The 17304-nt window shown below is 50.0% G+C and overlaps 1 protein-coding gene and 1 non-coding gene across 2 annotated transcripts in view; one reads left to right on the top strand and one right to left on the bottom strand.

Annotated features, from left to right (window-relative positions):
* FGD1 (FYVE, RhoGEF and PH domain containing 1) overlaps positions 1–17304 on the bottom strand; it is a 58760-nt gene that overhangs the window by 8263 nt on the left and 33193 nt on the right. The window contains exons 2-12 of the mRNA XM_056867385.1: positions 15097–15270; positions 13642–13816; positions 10394–10853; positions 9770–9859; positions 8498–8646; positions 6163–6319; positions 4144–4282; positions 2711–2769; positions 1924–2070; positions 1710–1802; positions 881–960 (exon numbers count right to left, since the gene is read on the bottom strand). Coding sequence (XP_056723363.1) covers positions 881–960; positions 1710–1802; positions 1924–2070; positions 2711–2769; positions 4144–4282; positions 6163–6319; positions 8498–8646; positions 9770–9859; positions 10394–10853; positions 13642–13816; positions 15097–15270 — 1723 coding nt within the window. The remainder of the gene's footprint in view (positions 1–880; positions 961–1709; positions 1803–1923; positions 2071–2710; positions 2770–4143; positions 4283–6162; positions 6320–8497; positions 8647–9769; positions 9860–10393; positions 10854–13641; positions 13817–15096; positions 15271–17304) is intronic.
* TRNAP-GGG (transfer RNA proline (anticodon GGG)) lies at positions 1216–1287 on the top strand. The gene has a single exon. It is a non-coding gene; the product is annotated as a tRNA-Pro (tRNA).

Genomic DNA, 17304 nt, shown 5'->3' with positions numbered 1-17304 from the left:
TACACCTCAATACATCAGTCATCTAATAGGCTCTCTTAACATGTTATGAAAATCTTTGTAACTCTTTTGCTTTCCCTTGGAAAAAGTGCCTTGACAAAACCACATGATTTATACCATTTCTTCTGTCTCCCGAAACAAATCAGCACATGATAATTTTATCAGGCACGATATCCTTGATGCAATTGTTTCTATGAATGTATTGTTAGGTGTGCTAATTGGGATCTCTAGGCGCAAGCTCAAAATAAAGAAGTTTTAAAAAGAGATTGACCAAAGTTGTTACACTGCATGCTACTACGGCATTCGCAGTAGACTCTGGAAGGAATATGCCAGTTAGCCTGATCTGGGGTCACTACTGAGGTGAGCCAATGGAAGACAAGAAAAGCAGACAAGAATTATTAGGAAAACAAATCCTTGCCGCTGAATCAGGGCCAACAGAGGCATTTTGGATCGCTGATCATTAGGGTTGCCAACCTCCAGGTAGTTAATCAAGAAAGGCTACAAGTGCTTAAACAGGAGGTTGGAATTCAAACAAAACGGCACAAGAACAAAGAGCCAACCTATGGCACATAAATACCAAAACTGGAAATTGCTAATAGAAGTGTATTATCAAAGCAAGGTACACTCCTTATGAAGGTACACTCCTTTGCTTCATAAATGGACTCTCAAGCATACGGAAGACTTGGAAGCTTGAAAAAAACGTTATGAAATGGGAATTTACTGGAAGCCCATTGCATCTTTATCACTCCGTTGCTTTTGAACTTTCAAACGCCTTGCGTTTCATGTACACTGTGATACTTGACCTGTTGATCTTGCCCCTCCCCAAACCCCACCCTCCACAGGCTCTGCCCTAAAAATCTCCAGGTATTTCCCAACCCTGTACCTGGCCTGGAGCTCTAGGGATCGCTGCTTCCCCGATACGAGGAACGTCCGGGGCACATTGAGGCTGCTGGTCTCTTTCAACTGCAGAGGAAGAGAGATGGAGACACAGAGTCAATTCACACATGCATTCAGTCAACTGCAGCTCCAAAAGAACTAGCCCATGTGAATCAATCACTGACGATCATTGGAATTTTCTGTGTCTCTTGAGATAACACACATTTCTGTGGCATGCGTTCACACATCATCAAGCACTGAGTCACCAAATTATGGACATGTGTCAGCCAGCCCACAGACTCACCTTGTGTCACCTACACTCACCATCTGGCCCAAAGGGGAGGGGCTGTGGCTCAGTGGTAGAGCATCTGCTTGGGATGCAGAAGGTCACAGGTTCAAACCCCGGCATCTCCAGTTAAAGGGACCAGGCAAGTAGGTGATGTGAAAGACCTCGGCCTGAGACCCTGGAGAGCCATTGGGAGGGGGTGTGGCTCAGTGGTAGAGCATCTGCTTGGCATGCAGAAGGTCCCAGGTTCAATCCCCGGCATCTCAAGTTAAAGGGACCAGGCAAGTAGGTGATGTGAAAGACCTCCGCCTGAGACCCTGGAGAGCCGCTGCCGGTCTGAGTAGATAAGACTGACTTTGATGGATCAAGGGTCTGATTCAGTATCAGGCAGTTTCATGTGTTCATATGTTCATGTTCCCTCGCCCTTTCCTCACCCAGAAGATGAGACAGGAATCCTTCCCTTCCCTCCAAATTCTAAATAATACGTTCCCTGTTTCACTTTAGGGGTTCTCCCAGGAGGTGATATTCTATAAACCCCCCCTTCACTTACCTCCATCCCCTCCATGTCTATGCGAGCGCGGACCCCAAACTTCTGTCCAATGAGACGCAGTTTTGGCACACAGTACAGCAAACGGTCGTTGAACTGGCCAAAAAAAGGAAAGTTGACATTGAAATTATATATAAAGCAGGAGGATTCCTTCCATGCCCTTCCTGAGTTAGCAAAGGTTTTGAAAGGGGGGGGGACTTACACCCCCGTCTCTCACCAAGATCAGGTAGCGGTCCTGCGTAGTACCGTTCTTAGCAGAAAGCTTCAGGATGTGGCCTTCTTTGATAAGCTCGTTGGTGGGGTTCACGATGTCTTCCTCCCCTCCCAGCAGCTCGTAAACCTTCAGCAACGAGTGCATTCTCTCCTAAAGAGAGATACAGTTAAGAAGAAGAAGAAGAACATAAGAACATAAGAAAGGCCCTGCTGGATCAGACCAAGGCCCATCAAGTCCAGCAGTCAGTTCACACAGTGGCCAACCAGGTGCCTCCAGGAAGACACAAACAAGACGACTGCAGCAGCACCATCCTGCCTGTATTCCACAGCACCTAATATAATAGGCATGCTCCTCTGATACTAATGAGAATAGGTATGCAGCATGACTAGTATCCATTTTAACTAACAGAAGAAGAAGGAGGAGAAGAAGAAGGAAAAGGAGAAGGAGGAGGAGAAGAAGGAGGAGAGTTGGTTTTTATATGGAGACTTTCTCTACCACTTAAGGGAGACTCAAACCAGCTTACAATCACCTTTCCTTCCCCTCCCCTCAACAGACACCCTGTGAGGTAGGTGGAACTGAGTGTGTTCACCAGATCAGAGTCCGCCGCTCATGTGGAGGAGTGAGGAATCGAACCCGGTTCACCAGATCAGAGTCCACTGCTCATGTGGATAAGTTGGGAATTGAACCCGGTTCTCCAGAGTAGAGTCCATTGCTCTTAACCTCTACACCACACTGTGTAGAGAACCTAGGCAACCCCACCGCCAATATCAAGGATTCCTTCAGGTCTTACCATTTTGCAGATGGCGGCGTTTGAGTGCTCGGCTGCCGTTGCGATAAGTTCGAGGGATTCTGAGCATGAGAAGGAGAGGAAGTGAGGTTAATTCAACAGGCTTGGCTCCATTGTGCTCCCTTACCGAACTAGAAGCAGAAACACTAGACACAAACAGCAGCATCATTGACAGAGCCATCCTAAGCAGATTCAAATCCAGCAGCACCTTACAGCAAGATTTTTGAGGCATAAGTTATGACTCTCGAAAGCTTATACCCCAAACATTTGGTTGCTGGCTAAGGTGCTTCTAGACTCAAATCTACCTGTTCTACTGCAACCCAACATGGCTACCCTCTGAAAGTATCCTCAGCAGATTTACACCCTTCTAAGGCCATTGAGCCCCATGGCGCAGAGTGGTAAGCTGCAGTACTGCAGTCAAAACCTCTGCTCATGACCTGAGTTCGATCCTGACGGAAGTTGGTTTCAGGTAACCAGCTCAAGGTTGACTCAGCTTTCCATCCTTCCGAGGTCGGTCAAATGAGGACCCAGCTTGCTGGGGGTAAAGGGAAGATGACTGGGGAAGGCACTGGCAAACCACCCCGCAAACAAAGTCTGCCTAGAAAACATCGGGATGTGATGTCACCCCATGGGTCAGGAATGACCCAGTGCTTGCACAGGGGACCTTTACCTTTAAGGCCATTGAAGTCCATGGGCGTAGAATGGTGTAAATGTGCTCGGAATAGCAAAGAAGAAGAAGAATGAGGAGGAGATGGAGGAGAAGCGGGAGGAGGAGGAGACGCAGAAGAAGCAGAAGCAGAAGAAGAAGAAAAAGAAGAAGAGAAGGAGGAGGAAGAGGTGGAGGTGGAGGAGTTGGTTTTTATATGCCGACTTTCTCTACCACTTAAGGAAGAATCAACCCGGCTCACAATCGCCTTCCCTTCCCCTCCCCCCAGCAGACACCCTGTGAGGTAGGTGGGGCTGAGAGAGCTCCGAGAGAGCGGTGACTAGCCCAAGGTCACCCAACTGGCTTCATTTGTAGGAGTGTGTTAGTCACCTAACCGCTGGTTGGGGTGGGGTGAATCTGGTTAGAGTCCAATTTCCCATTCAGATCAGCAACTAAGACCCCCAACTGCCCAGATGCTGATCCAAAAGCCAAGGGGAAGTGTCTCTGTGGCCAGAGGGCTAGCCGTCCACCTTGCCCTGCACGGGGTTTTTTGGCCTTCCACACCACCCCCCTCCATTCTCCAACTGCTACTAAGCATTTCCAAACTCTGCAGAATTTGGGGAAAACCCAGTGTCCTTAACCAATGCATCATGGAGCTTGCCATCACCATGGGGCTCCTGATGGCAGTTCCCCCTTCCAGCATTTACGGTGGCGAATCATGCCCGCAACACACCGGCCTTCCCTGCCCCACTCCCCATCGCCGCCCCCCCGCCCCCAGGGCTGCACTCACTCTGGGCATCCTTGCAATCGGGCGAGTCCTGGGGCAGTTTGAGGAGGTAATCCTTCAGCAGCAGCTCGTAGCGAGGGATCCGCTGGACCGGCTCCAGCATGTGATGCTGCAGGGTCAGGTTCCCGCAGATCTCTTCTCGCTGCAACACACAGGGACCTGAAGAGAGCTGCCTGTCCTGGCTTCTCTTTGAGCGGCAAAGCATCTGTCCCTGGAGGGACACCCTGACCCCGTGAACTAGAGAGACTCTAGGGCAGAAGTGTCAAATATAAGGCCCGCGGGCCAGACCCGGCCTCTTGAGAGCTCTTATCCAGCCCGCGAGGCAACCGAGGCAGCCCACCCCCACCCCCCATTCTTGATCTGGACTGGCGAGGCATGGCCTGGCCCGATCAAGTGACATTTATGTTATAACCAGCCTTCGTAACAGTTGAGTTCGACACCCTACTCTAGGATGAGCCTTCCTGCAGAGGCACAAGCAAAAACCTCCACTCAGATTTTGTTGAGAGCTTAATTCGGCCACAAATGGGCCATTGTGACCCCTTCAAACCTGTGTTGCTTTTTCTCACCTGTACAACGCCAACTGTAAAGCAAACTGTCCCCTTTTGAATGCACACCTTAATGTGGTGAGGGGGTTTGTGTGAGTCAGGGAAGCTGAGAGCAATACCGTAAAGGGTCTAGACTCTATCAAGAGACTAAACTCCTAGCAGAATCACTCAGGATGGAATGGTCACAGCTGAGACACTAGACGAAGATGCATCCACCCCCTTAAGGAATCAACGGCCACATCCGCAGAAGAGAACAGGCAGTTCCAATGGGGATGGGGGCAGAGGAATCCCTGAAGGTTAGCTACTGGGCAGCAGCAGTAGTGGAAGGTGACACTGGCGGAGGATCTTTCGTAGACAACGGCAGTGCCACTACGGCTAACACTGGTTAGTACTGCGCAGAAGAAGGCACTGGTAAACCACTTCTGACCAACCTTTACCTTGAAAACCCTATGATGAGACAATCCAAAATGAAAAAAGATAGTGCTGGAAGATGGGACCCCCAGGTCAGATGGCACTCAATCTGATACTAAGACCCAACAAGAGATGGATTGACTCAATAAAGGAAGCCACAGCCTTCAGTTTGCAAGATCTGAGCAAGTCTGTCAAAGATAGGACATTTTGGAGGACTTTGATTCATAGGGTTGCCATGAATCGGAAGCGACTTGATGGCACTTAACACAAACACACAAAGCAAACTGTATAAAGCAAACTTCCTGACCTGGATGACCCAGGCTAGCCTGATCTCGTCAGATCTCGGAAGCTAAGCTGGGTTGGCCCTGGTTAGTAACTGGATGGGAGACCACCAAAAAAGTCCAGGATCGCCACGCAGAGGCAGGCAATGGCAAACCACCTCTATTAGTCTCTTGCCTTGACCTGGATGGCCCAGGCTAGTCTAACGTTGTCAGATCTCGAAAGCTGAACAGGGTCGGCTGTGGTTAGTACTTGGATGGAAGACCACCAAGGAAATCCAGGGTCACGACGCAGAGGCAGGCAATGGCAAACCACCTCTGAACGTCTCTCGCGTTGAAAACCCTAAGGTGTTGCCATAAGTCGGCTGCATCATGAAGGCACCTTTCACCACCACAAAGCAAACGTAGTAGGGGATTAAGACATAGGTTAACTGGGGAGGGGAGGTACTCCCCTAGACCCTCTTCTTTAGATTAATGCACACCATTCAATTCAAGGCATTACATTTTCTATGCACTTGACCACGCAGGAAGGAAACCCTCCCACAAAATGATAAGTGTGCTTGTGATATATCCCTAGACCCCAACATCTGTTCCTTTTCCTTTGATCTGTCTAGCCCCTTGCCTGGAAGTTGTGCTAATCACTTGGCCGGGGAGAGCAGGGAAGAAATGCAATAAAATAAATAAACTGGTCCTTTTCCTACAGAGAGACCCAACAGTTTGCTATTGTGTTTTAAGCTGAGGAAAGAGTTTGAGAGGCTTTGAGCTATAACACGGATGAGCCAGCTTACCTGCACCTCGTGGATAATGCCCTTGAACTGTGCTGAGCGCTCCATCCAGGTGTTGACCAGCTCCATGGCGCGGTCAAAGTTCTTGACATATTCGCCGTACATCTTGAGGAAGGGAGCCAGTTTCTGCAGGATATCCCCAATGCGAGGGTGCTGGTCCCTGTGAGACAGAAGCAAAAACGGGTTAGGAAGAGAGCCTGTAAAACAAAAAGCCCCAAGGCACTGGGTTGCAGTCCTGATAAACGATGATATATAAACTGCAGTTTGATCAAACCCCAGTTGGCTGCAGAGCCCAAACTGACGGCCTGACAAACTGGGGTTTGTTGGTTGACACTGAACCAGGATTTCAAAGTCGGGTTTGCCCCTGGTTTGTTAACCACAATTTGTTCTAACTGGGGCTTACTGTGAGATCCAAATTCATAAACCAGAGTTGTTTAAGTAACACCACCTCTCAGTCACCTGGCCACAGGAGTTCACACTACTGGGAAGTGGGGAAAGAGGCAAGAAGCATGCAGACCAAAGTTCACACAACACCTGAGATTGCTTATTTACATCTGCTAGACTAAACAGGGTTTGTCATTTTCTCTGGAGTAAAAGGGAAACTGCAGGGGTGGCCGTGGATAGGGTCCATTCGGATGCTCCCCCATAGGTTATCCACATAGCTTATCCTCGTTATCCTTTCCCTTCATAGAAGAGCATGGAGATTACATCATTTCAATTAGCGAAGTGCTGAGTCATAGAGTTTACATCATCCTATTAACACTATTTAGAGGAGGAGGAGGAGGAGGAGGAAGAAGAAGAGGAGGAGGAGGAAGAGGAAGAGGAGTTGGTTTTTATTTGCCGACTTTCTATACCACTTAAGGGAGAATCAAACCAGCTTACAATCACCTTCCCCTTATTACAACAGACACCCTGTGAGGTAGGTGGGGCTGAGAGAGTGTGACTAGCCCAAGGTTACCCAGCTGGCTTCATGTGTAGCAGGAGTGGGGAAGCCAACCCTGTTCACCAGATTAGCCTCTGCTGCTCATGTGGAGGAGTGGGGAATCGAACCCGGTTCTCCAGATCAGGGTCCACCACTCCAAACCACCGCTCTTAACCACTACAACACTCTGTCCTGGATCATCAGTTAACACTGTCTGACCAGGTTGATACTTGCACACGCATTCTGAATGGGAGTTCAATACAGCCCAGGTATGTAGACCATACAATTGTACATTTGATGTATAAAGAAAAAATGCTCCCCCATAGTCACCAATCGGGGGCAGACCTGAATCCCTCCAACACCATGTTTCCGTGCTGAGCCGCACTATCATCACAACTTGGCTTGGTAAGAAAAGAGGAAGGGAAGGTTCCAATGTGGTGGCCAAAAAGGGGGGACAAACTGACAGAAGGTGGCAGCGGCGAGCAGCTTGGGGAACCGGGGCGTGTGGATGCCTTAATACCCACTCCAACACCACTTTATTTTATTCATTTATTGTACTGTGTTATATCCTGCCCTTCCCAGCAAAGCTGGGCTCAGGGCAGCTCACAAATATAACAAACAATTCATAACATTACAATAAAATCATTAAAACGTTCAAAATAGCCCCACAAACATGATCCAGACGTCCAAGCAAGACGACTGCAGCAGCATCCTGCCTGTGTTCCACAACACCTAATAGGCATGCTCCTCTGAGACTGGAGATAACATTAGGAAAGCCGTGCTGGGTCAGACCAAGGCCCATCAGGTCCAGCAGTCTCTTCACACAGTGGCCAACCAGGTGCCTCCAGGAAGCCCACAAGCAAGACGATTGCAGCAGCATTGTCCTGCCTGTGTTCCTAATATAATAGGCACCTAATATAATAGGCATGCTCCTCTGATCCTGGAGAGAATAGCTATGAATCATGACTAGTATCCTTTTGGACTAGTAGCCATGGATAGCCCCATCCTCCATAAGAATATAAGGAAAGCCCTGCTAGATCAGACCAAGGCCCATGAAGTCCAGCAGTCTGTTTACACAGTGGCCAATTCCATTAGGTGCTGTAGTGGAACCCAGGAAGGACAATGCTGCTGCAGTCGTCTTGTTTGTGGGCTTCCTAGAGGCCCCTGGTTGGCCGCTGTGAGAACAGACTGCTGGACTGGATGGGCCTTGGCCTGACCCAGCAGGGCATTTCTTATGTTCTTATGTTCTAATGCAAACCAACTTTTATTTGCAAATACAGCACATGGCAGCACGCCATTCCGAAAGCATGGCACTTTTCCAGAGCGCGTTTGGGTGCCATGTGTCGATTTAAAAGATTCCTCACTCACACACACACACACACACACAACCAGACTGCTGCCAATCCATTTCCTCACCATTCCTCCATACGTTTCTCCAACTCCGGGAGCAGGAACTGCTGGTGGAAGCAGTAGATGGAGCAGATGTTGGCGAAAATGCCCATCACTACTTCGGCAGGGAAGGAGTTCCGGCTGCGCGCTTCTTCCAGCAGACGGGCACAGAAGACCTGGGAGGCGGGAAGGCACCTTCAGCAATGAGGGAGGCGTCCTTGGGGCGGATTCAAGCATAACCACTTTCAAGTGGAAGTGACTCGCTGCACGTCGCCCGCCCACCCTCTCCACAGCCGACTTTCTCAACCACTTAAGGGAGAATCAAACCGATTTATAATCACCTTCCCTTCCCCTCCCCCACAACAGACACCCTGTGAGGTGAGTGGGGCTGAGAGAGCTGTGACTAGCCCAAGGTCACCCAGCTGGCTTCATGTGTAGGAGTCGGGAAAGAAATGCTGGAGGAGGAGGAGGAGGAGGAGGAGGAGGAGGAGGAGGAAGAAGAAGAGTTGGTTTTTATATGCCGACTTTCTCTCCCACTTAAGTAAGAATCAAACCAGCTTACGACCACGTTCCCTTCCCCTCCCCACAACAGACACCCGGTGAGGTAGGTGGGGCTGAAAGAGCTCTAAGAGAGCTGTGACTAGCCCAAGGTCACCCAGCAGGCTTCATGCGTAGCAGGAGTGGGGAAACCAACCTGGTTCACCAGATTAGCCTCCGCCGCTCATGTGGAGGAGTGGGGAATCAAACCCGGTTCACCAGATCAGAGTGCACTGCTCCAAACCACCACTCCTAACCACTACATCACGCTGGCTCCAGTACAGCACAGCAGCCCTCTTAGCGAATGCCTGGATGATGTTCTGATGTTTTATGATGAAGGTTAGGACATGGTTTGCAGAAGAGGTGCTGACTTTGCCATAAGGCCTCTATGAAGCAGGGCCCACACCAGAGCCATTTCTGGGTTCTCCTGAGCATCCATTTTAGAAGAAGAAGAAGAAGAGTTGGGTTTTTTATGCTGATTTTCTCTACCTTTTAAAAAGGAGAATCGAACCACCTTACAATCACCTCCTTTTTCCTGCCCCACAACAGAAACCTTGTGAGGTAGGTGGGGCTGAGAGTGTTCGGAGAGAGCTGTGACTAGCCCAAGATAACCCAGCAGGCTTCGTGTGTAGGAGTGGGGAAACCAACCCGGTTCACCAGATTAGCCTCCCCTGCTCAAGTAGAGGAGTGGGGAATCAAATCCGGTTCTCTAATCTGGAGTCCACCGCTCTTAACCACTACACCACGCCGGCTCTCTTTTACCTGGTCTAGCAGATACAGACGGGACACGTAGGACTTTTCAGTTTGGAGAAGTTCGTTGGCGATTCGGAAAACCTTCTGTGGCACTGTCATCTATTGTGGGGAGAAAGGAAGTAGACTTTTAAAAAAGAAACCTAGAGGGGAAATGTACTGAAAATCAACATGGGATGGCCCATACGAACATGTGGGATCAGTCCCCTTCTCCAGTGGGTCCATATCCCACATCCCCTGCCTGTCTCAACGGCATGCCCCTCATTATGATACGGGCCTAGAAATGTCTCACAGCCAATGTTTGACATCATCCCTTGATAGAATCAAACCGGCTTACAATCACGTTCCCTTCCCCTCCCCACAACAGACACCCTGTGAGGTAGGTGGGGCTGAGAGAGCTCTAAGAGAGCTGTGACTAGCCCAAGGTCGCCCAGCAGGCTTCATGTCGAGGAGTGGGGGGGAAACCAACCCGATTCACCCGATTAGCCTCCGCCGCTCATGTGGAGGAGTGGGGGAATCAAACCCGGTTCTCCAGATCAGAGTCCGCTGCTCCAAACCACCACTCTCAACCACTACTCCACGCTGGCTCTCCAAGGTCACACCACTACTTTGATGCCCCCACGTCATTCCTCTCACCTCATCAGAGTCCTGCCTTTCAGCCTGTGGGGGCGGGAGTTCAGGCAGAAGCTCCGCCTCGTCCCCGCTGCCATCGTCCATGTCACTGTCCCCCTCGGAATCGCGGGTCGAGCGGCGCTTGATGGCGGCCGGCGGGGCGGGCGCCCCCGCACCCTCCCCCGCGCCCTCGTCGCCCCCGAAGCAGATCTCCTCGCTGTTGGACGGCGAGCTGATGCTGTCGATCCCGCTGTCCCTGTTGGCCAGCTTCCCCCCACCGTGAGAGGGCAGGCAGGCGGCGCCCCCCACGGCCTCCTGCCCCCCTTCTAGCGCCAGGAGGTCCAAGAGTTTGTGGGCCAAATCCGCCGACTCCAGCGAAGCCGGGCGATCCAGGGGGGGCTCCATGGAGCCCGCCTCGGGGGTTGGGGGATCGAGGCTGGGGCACGGCGAGGGGGGCTGCTCCACCGTCAGGATTATGGGTTCCCTGGAAGAAACAAGGGGATCAACACGTAAGAGGGTAACCTTCTGCATATATTTTGGCAACCTGAGCAGTGTTTAGGCGCCATCCGTATTTTTGTATTTTGTAGTTTTAAAATTGGGATTTTAATGATTTAAATTCAGTTTTTTGGCTAATTTTATTGTTGATAAAGAGCCCCGTGGCACAGAGTGGTAAGCTGCAGTACTGCAGTCCAAGCCCTGCTCACGACCTGAGTTCGATCCCAATGGAAGTCGGTTTCAGGTAGCCGGCTCAAGGTCGACTCAGCCTTCCATCCATCCGAGGTCGATAAAATGAGCGCCCAGCTTGCTGGGGGTAAAGCGTAGATGACTGGGGAAGGCACTGGCAAACCACCCCATAAACATAGTCTGCCTAGGAAACGTCGGGATGTGACGTCACCCCATGGGTCAGGAATGACCCCTGCTTGCACAGGGGACCTTTACCTTTACCTTTTAATTGTTGATTATATTATTGTATTTGCATGATGTTACCCGCCCTGAGCCGGCTTCGGCTGGGGAGGGTGGGCTATAAATCACAAAATAAATAAATAAATAAATAAATAAATAAATAAATAAGTGTGCGTATTAGGATACACTCAGGTTCAGGGCCGGTTTCTAGATTTGGAGAGGTCCCGGGCAGGCAGCACCCACAGAGAATAAAACTGCGGCTATCATACTGCCCTTGTACAAATCTATGTGGAGAAAGAGGAATGCAGGTGGAGACAGCATCTGTCCATTAAAGTCCCCCCACAGAGGTAGGCAGCTGGGGAGGAAGCGGCCTGTTGAGAGATGCGGCTGCTGTGAAAAAGGCAGATTCCATGCTGGCCGTAATTAGACGGGGAATAGAGAATAAAACTGACGCTATCATACTGCCCTTGTACAAATCTATGGTGAGACCACACTTGGAATGCTGTGCGCAGTTCCGGTCGCCACACCTAAAAAAGGATATTGCAGAGCTTGAGAAGGTGCAGAGGAAAGCAACTAAAACAATCAGAGGGGCTAGAGCAACCGCCCTATGAGGAGCGGTTAAAACGCTTAGGACTGTTTAGCTTGGAAAGAAGGCAATTAAGGGGAGACATGATAGAGGTCTATGAAATTATGCATGGTACGGAGAGAGTGGACAGGGAGAAGCTTTTCTTCCTCTCCCCTAATACTAGAACGCGGGGTCATCTGCTGAAGCTGGAGGGCGAATGATTCAAAACAGATGAAAGGAAGCATTTCATCACACAACTCATAGTTAAACTGCGGAACTCCCTGCCCCAGGATGTGGAGATGGCTGCCAACTTGGAAGGCTTGAAGAGGGGAGTGGACATGTTCATGGAGGAGAGGGCTATCCATGGCTACTAGTCAAAATGGATGTTAGTCTTGATGCATGCCTATTCTTTCCAGGATCAGCGGTGCATGCCTATTATCTTAGGTGCTGTGGAACGCAGGCAGGACAATGCTGCTGCAGTCGTCTTGTTTGTGGGCTTCCTGGAGGCACCTGGTTGGCCACCGTGTGAACAGACTGAAGGACTTGATGGGTCGTGGTCTGATCCAGCAGGGCCTTTCTCATGTTCTAGGTCCTCTCTGCCCGCCCCAGGCCCCCCACCTTCTCCCACTTGTAAGCCCTCCCTCTGCACATGCTCAGTTGCCTGACCCAGCTTCACACCCTTTCCCCAACACCACTGTCCTGTGTGTGCAGCTGGGGGGGGGGGCTGTTGCCATGGCCACTGGCAGCATCGCCTCTGGGCACTATACGCCTTCCCCCAGTGATGCTGGGCAGGAAGTAGACATTGGATCAGGAAGCAAAGGCAGCCAAGACCCCCTCCGTTCTACCCCACAGCTTGGAAAGGGAAGCGCAGAGTCTAGGAAAACCAGCCGCAACAGAACTAACAGCCGAGTCTAAAAATAGAGTATTAAGAACTGACATGCCAGATCAGACAAACAGACTCAGCTAGCATTCAAGCGTCTGACTCAGAGGCTAGCCAGAAGCCCAAGGATGAAAGAAGAGTTGGTTATTATATGCCGACTTTCTCTACCACTTAAGGGAGATTCAAACCGGCTTACAATCACCTTCCCTTCCCCTCCCCACAACAGACACCCTGCGAGATAGGTGGGGCTGAGATAGTTCAGAGAGAACTGTGACCAACCCAAGGTCACCCAGCTGGCTTCATGTCCAGGAGCGGGGAAACAAATATAGTTCACCAGATTAGCCTCTGCCACTCATGTGGAGGAGTGGGGGAATCAAACCCGGTTCTCCAGATCAGAGTCCACCACTCCAAACCACCGCTCTTAACCACATGACCACATACACACATGAACACATGAAGCTGTCTCATACTGAATCAGAACCTCGGTCCATCAAAGTCAGTATTGTCCACTCAGACCGGCAGCAGCTCTCCAGGGTCTCAGGCAGAGGTCTTTCACATCACCTACTTGCCAAGTCCCTTTAACTGGAGACGCTGGGGATTGAACCTGGGACCTTCTGCATGCCAAGCAGATGCTCTACCACTGAGCCACAGCCCCTCCTCACTACACCCCGCTGGCAGCAGAATCATTTGCTAGTAGACTAGTAGTCTAAACATCAAAGATATGGTGGTCTGATTCATACACAACATTGCAGGCAAAATGCTCCGCTGAAACTATGTGGGATCTTCTCCCGAAGGGCCAGAGGCACCAATTCTGCGCTAGGATCCTTCTAATGTCTCTTTAACTCGCGACATACCAACAAGGTGGCAACAGCCACCTTCCCAGATGGAGGAAAGAGGCGAGATCTCGCGAGGCGGAGCACTCACCTCTCGAACTTCTCGATGAGGGAAGACACGGCAGACAACGGCCCTGCCCCATCCTTGGGCTGGGGGCTGCGGCTCAGGCGGGGGTCAGCCGGGAGGGGTCGCGATGGGGGCGGAGGGATGGATTCAGGGAGCCGTGGCGGTTGAATGCTCTGCAGATGGGCTGGCTTGGGAGGGACTGGAAAGGCAAACAGGAAATGGTTTTGAGGTATATTACGGAATCATAGAGTTGGAAGGGACAACCAGGGTCATCTAGTCCAACCCCTGCACAATGCAGGAAATTCACAACCACCTTCCCCCCAACACCCCCCAGTGACCCCTACTCCATGCCCAGAAGATGGCCAAGATGCCCTCCTTCTCATGATCTGCCTAAGGTCAGATAATCAGCATTGCTGACAGATGGCCATCTAGTCTCTGCTTAAAAACATCCAGAGAAGAAGAGCTCACCACCTCCCGAGGAAGCCTGTTCCACTGAGGAACCGCTCTGACTGTTAGAAAATTCTTCCTAATGTCTAGACGGAAACTCTTGATTTAATTTCAACCTGTTGGTTCTGGTTCGACCTTCTGGGGCAACAGAAAACAACTCGGCACCCTCCTCTATATGGCAGCCCTTCAAGTACTTGAAGATGGTTATCATATCACCCTCCAGACTTCTCCTCTGCAGGCTAAACATACCCAGCTCCTTCAACCATTCCTCACAGGACCTGGTCTCCAGACCCCTCACCATCTTTGTTGCCCTCCTCTGGACAAGTTCCAACTTGTCTACATCCTTCTTAAATTGCGGTGCCCAAGACTGAACACAATACTCTAGGTGAGGGCTAACCAGAGCAGAGCAGCGTAAAGACACACACAAAATAAAGACTGAAGCAATTAGGATCACCCGCCTACTGACCAGTGCCAAATATCCTCTATATTTTTATTTATTTTTTATTTCTACCCCACCCTCTATCTAGGGCTGTCAGCTCTGGGTTGGGAAATACCTGGAGATTTTGGGGGTGGAGTCTGCGGAGGGCAGGGTTTGAAGAGGGGAGGGCACTTCCATGCCATAGAGTCCAATTGCCAAAGCGGCCCTTTTCTCCAGGGGAACTGATCTCTATCTACTGGAGATCAGTTGTAATAGCAAGAGATCTCCAGCCACCACCTGGAGGTTGGCAACCCTATTGAAAACCCTTGTGGGGGCCTCACCTCTCACTTCTTTCAACCCCCTCCTCAAAACTCACTTTTTCCATGGGAAGCTTTTGGCTACCGAGGGGCTCAGCTACCCAAGATGCTGGGAGTTCCGTTGACATACCTCCCAACGTTTTTTACAGTTTAATTTTCACATTATTATTTTTAAAAATTTAGATATATAAATATCGCTCACAGACTATTATTCCTGCCGTTCCATAAAAAGCCCCCAAGAGGCAAGTCCTAACAGACACAGAAACCCCTACCTTGTCAGATACAGCAAGCTCCTACCTTGCGGTTTTGGTCCTGGGAGTCGTTTTAGCGGCCGGAACTTAGTCGCTTCCCCTTCGTTGCTCTCCGGGCCTGGATCCGAGATGAGCCGCTGGGGGACTTCTGGAGGGCGGGGTTCAGGAGTGGGCTCCAACGAGAGGCTTTTGACCAGGAGCCGGGGGGGCTGAGCAGGACCTGGAAGGAAGACAGATGATTAAAGGAGAGATAATTCAGCTACGCAAAGCCTGCCAGTCCAGTTGCAAGTGATCGTTATAGCTCAACAAGAACACAATATCTAACTATGTGGGGATGCAGCCCAGAAGAGGGCCAGTCTAGTCACAAATTATCACTGAAGCTCAATGAGAACACAATACCCAATGATGTGTGGATGCAGCCCAGAAGAGAGCCAGTCCAGTCGCAAATGATCACTATAGCTCAACGAGACCACAACAGCCAACGATGTGTGGATGCAGCCCAGAAGAGGGCCAGTCCAGTGCAAATTATCACTATAGCTCAATGAGAACACAATATCCAATGAAGTATGGATGTAGCCCAAAAGAGAGCCAGTCCAGTTGAAAATGACCGCTATAGCTCAATAACACAATATCCAACTATGTGTGGATGCAGCCCAGAAGAGGGCCAGTCCAGCTGCTAATTATTGCTATAGCTCAATGAGAACAAATACCCAATGATGTGTGGATGCAGCCCAGAAGAGGGCCAGTCGCAAATGATCGCTATAGCTCAACGACTACACAGTATCCAACAATGTGTGGCTGCAGCCCGGAAGAGGGCCAGTCACAAATGATCGCTATAGCTCAACGAGTACACAGTATCCAACAATGTGTGGATGCAGCCCAGAAGAGGGCCAGTCGCAAATGATCGCTATAGCTCAACGAGTACACAGTATCCAACAGTGTGTGGATGCAGCCCAGAAGAGGGCCAGTCCAGTGCAAAGTATCACTGTAGCTCAACGAGAACACAATATCCAATGACGTGCGGATGCAGCCCAGAAGAGAGCCAGTCCGGTTGCAAATGACCACTATAGCTCAATGAGAACCCAATATCCAACAATGTGTGGATGCAGCCCAGAAGAGGGCCAGTCTAGTCGCAAATTACCGCTACAGCTCAATGAGAACACAATATCCAATTATGTTTGGATGCAGCCCAGAAGAGGGCCAGTCCAGTTGCAAATGACCGCTATAGCTCAATGAGAACACAATATCCAATGTTGTGTGGATGCAGCATTGGCCAGAAAACAGAGGCGGCTGGGAATGACCTTGGGGCACAGAGATCCCACGTTTTGGAGGGCTTTACTCTTTAGATTTGCAAGCAATCGTCATGATCATAAAATTATATTCCGCGAAACAGACAACTCAGCCAACTATAAAACCTGACAAGAGTATTTATTTTCGACTGGGACCGGAAACAAACAAAATGCTTTCCCCCAGGATCATAATCAGGTTCCTAGACCAACTGTACCACACAGCCAGCCTATACCAAACAGTTTCCACTTTGCTGAGATTCAGCAAGTTGTACAAACCAGGGGTTATTCAGGAGGGATTTTAACACTGCCACCCAATTATGCTTTCGTTAGTTTTTAAGGCTTTTTAGATACTGCTTTTATTACCATAGCTAGATTTGAGTCCAGTCAAAGCTTGCTGTATCTGACAAAGAGCTTTGACTATAAAGCTTATATCCCTAAAATCTTGTTGGTCTCTAGGGTGGTAATGGATTTTATTCTAGCTCTTTGACTACAGATCAACAGGGTGAGCCTCTGAAACTAACTTTATCACCCTTGTAACCTTTAGTGTTGCCAACCTCCAGGTACGAAGCTAACAAAACAACCTGTGCGGGCAACCTCCTTCGAGGGTAGGAGAACCCGGCGGGTCCTTTTCTACTGTGACAGGGAGGCATTCTTGCCCCAAGGATTATATGTTAACATTGGAAGTGAGCCCTTGTGGTCTTTTCTCATGGCAGTGAGGCTAGTTTGCCCAATTGCCCAATTGCATAAGAAGAAGAACTGAAGAAGCTTCGTTTATGCGAAACGACCACCGAACTAGAGGTGTCGTCTGCTGCTGTTGAAGAATTCGTATTCATCTTTTGGCTTTTGATGTCAGTCTGGTGAAATTAACCTAGTTATTTGTGTTAGCTTGAATTACAGGATCATCGGACAGAAATTGTTCCTTATTTAATTTAATTTTCTTGGACTGTTTCCCTGTTGTACATTGT

Source organism: Euleptes europaea, chromosome 1 (assembly GCF_029931775.1).
Source record: "Euleptes europaea isolate rEulEur1 chromosome 1, rEulEur1.hap1, whole genome shotgun sequence".
NCBI lineage: Eukaryota > Metazoa > Chordata > Lepidosauria > Squamata > Sphaerodactylidae > Euleptes > Euleptes europaea.
This window is presented reverse-complemented; position numbering and strand designations above follow the sequence as displayed.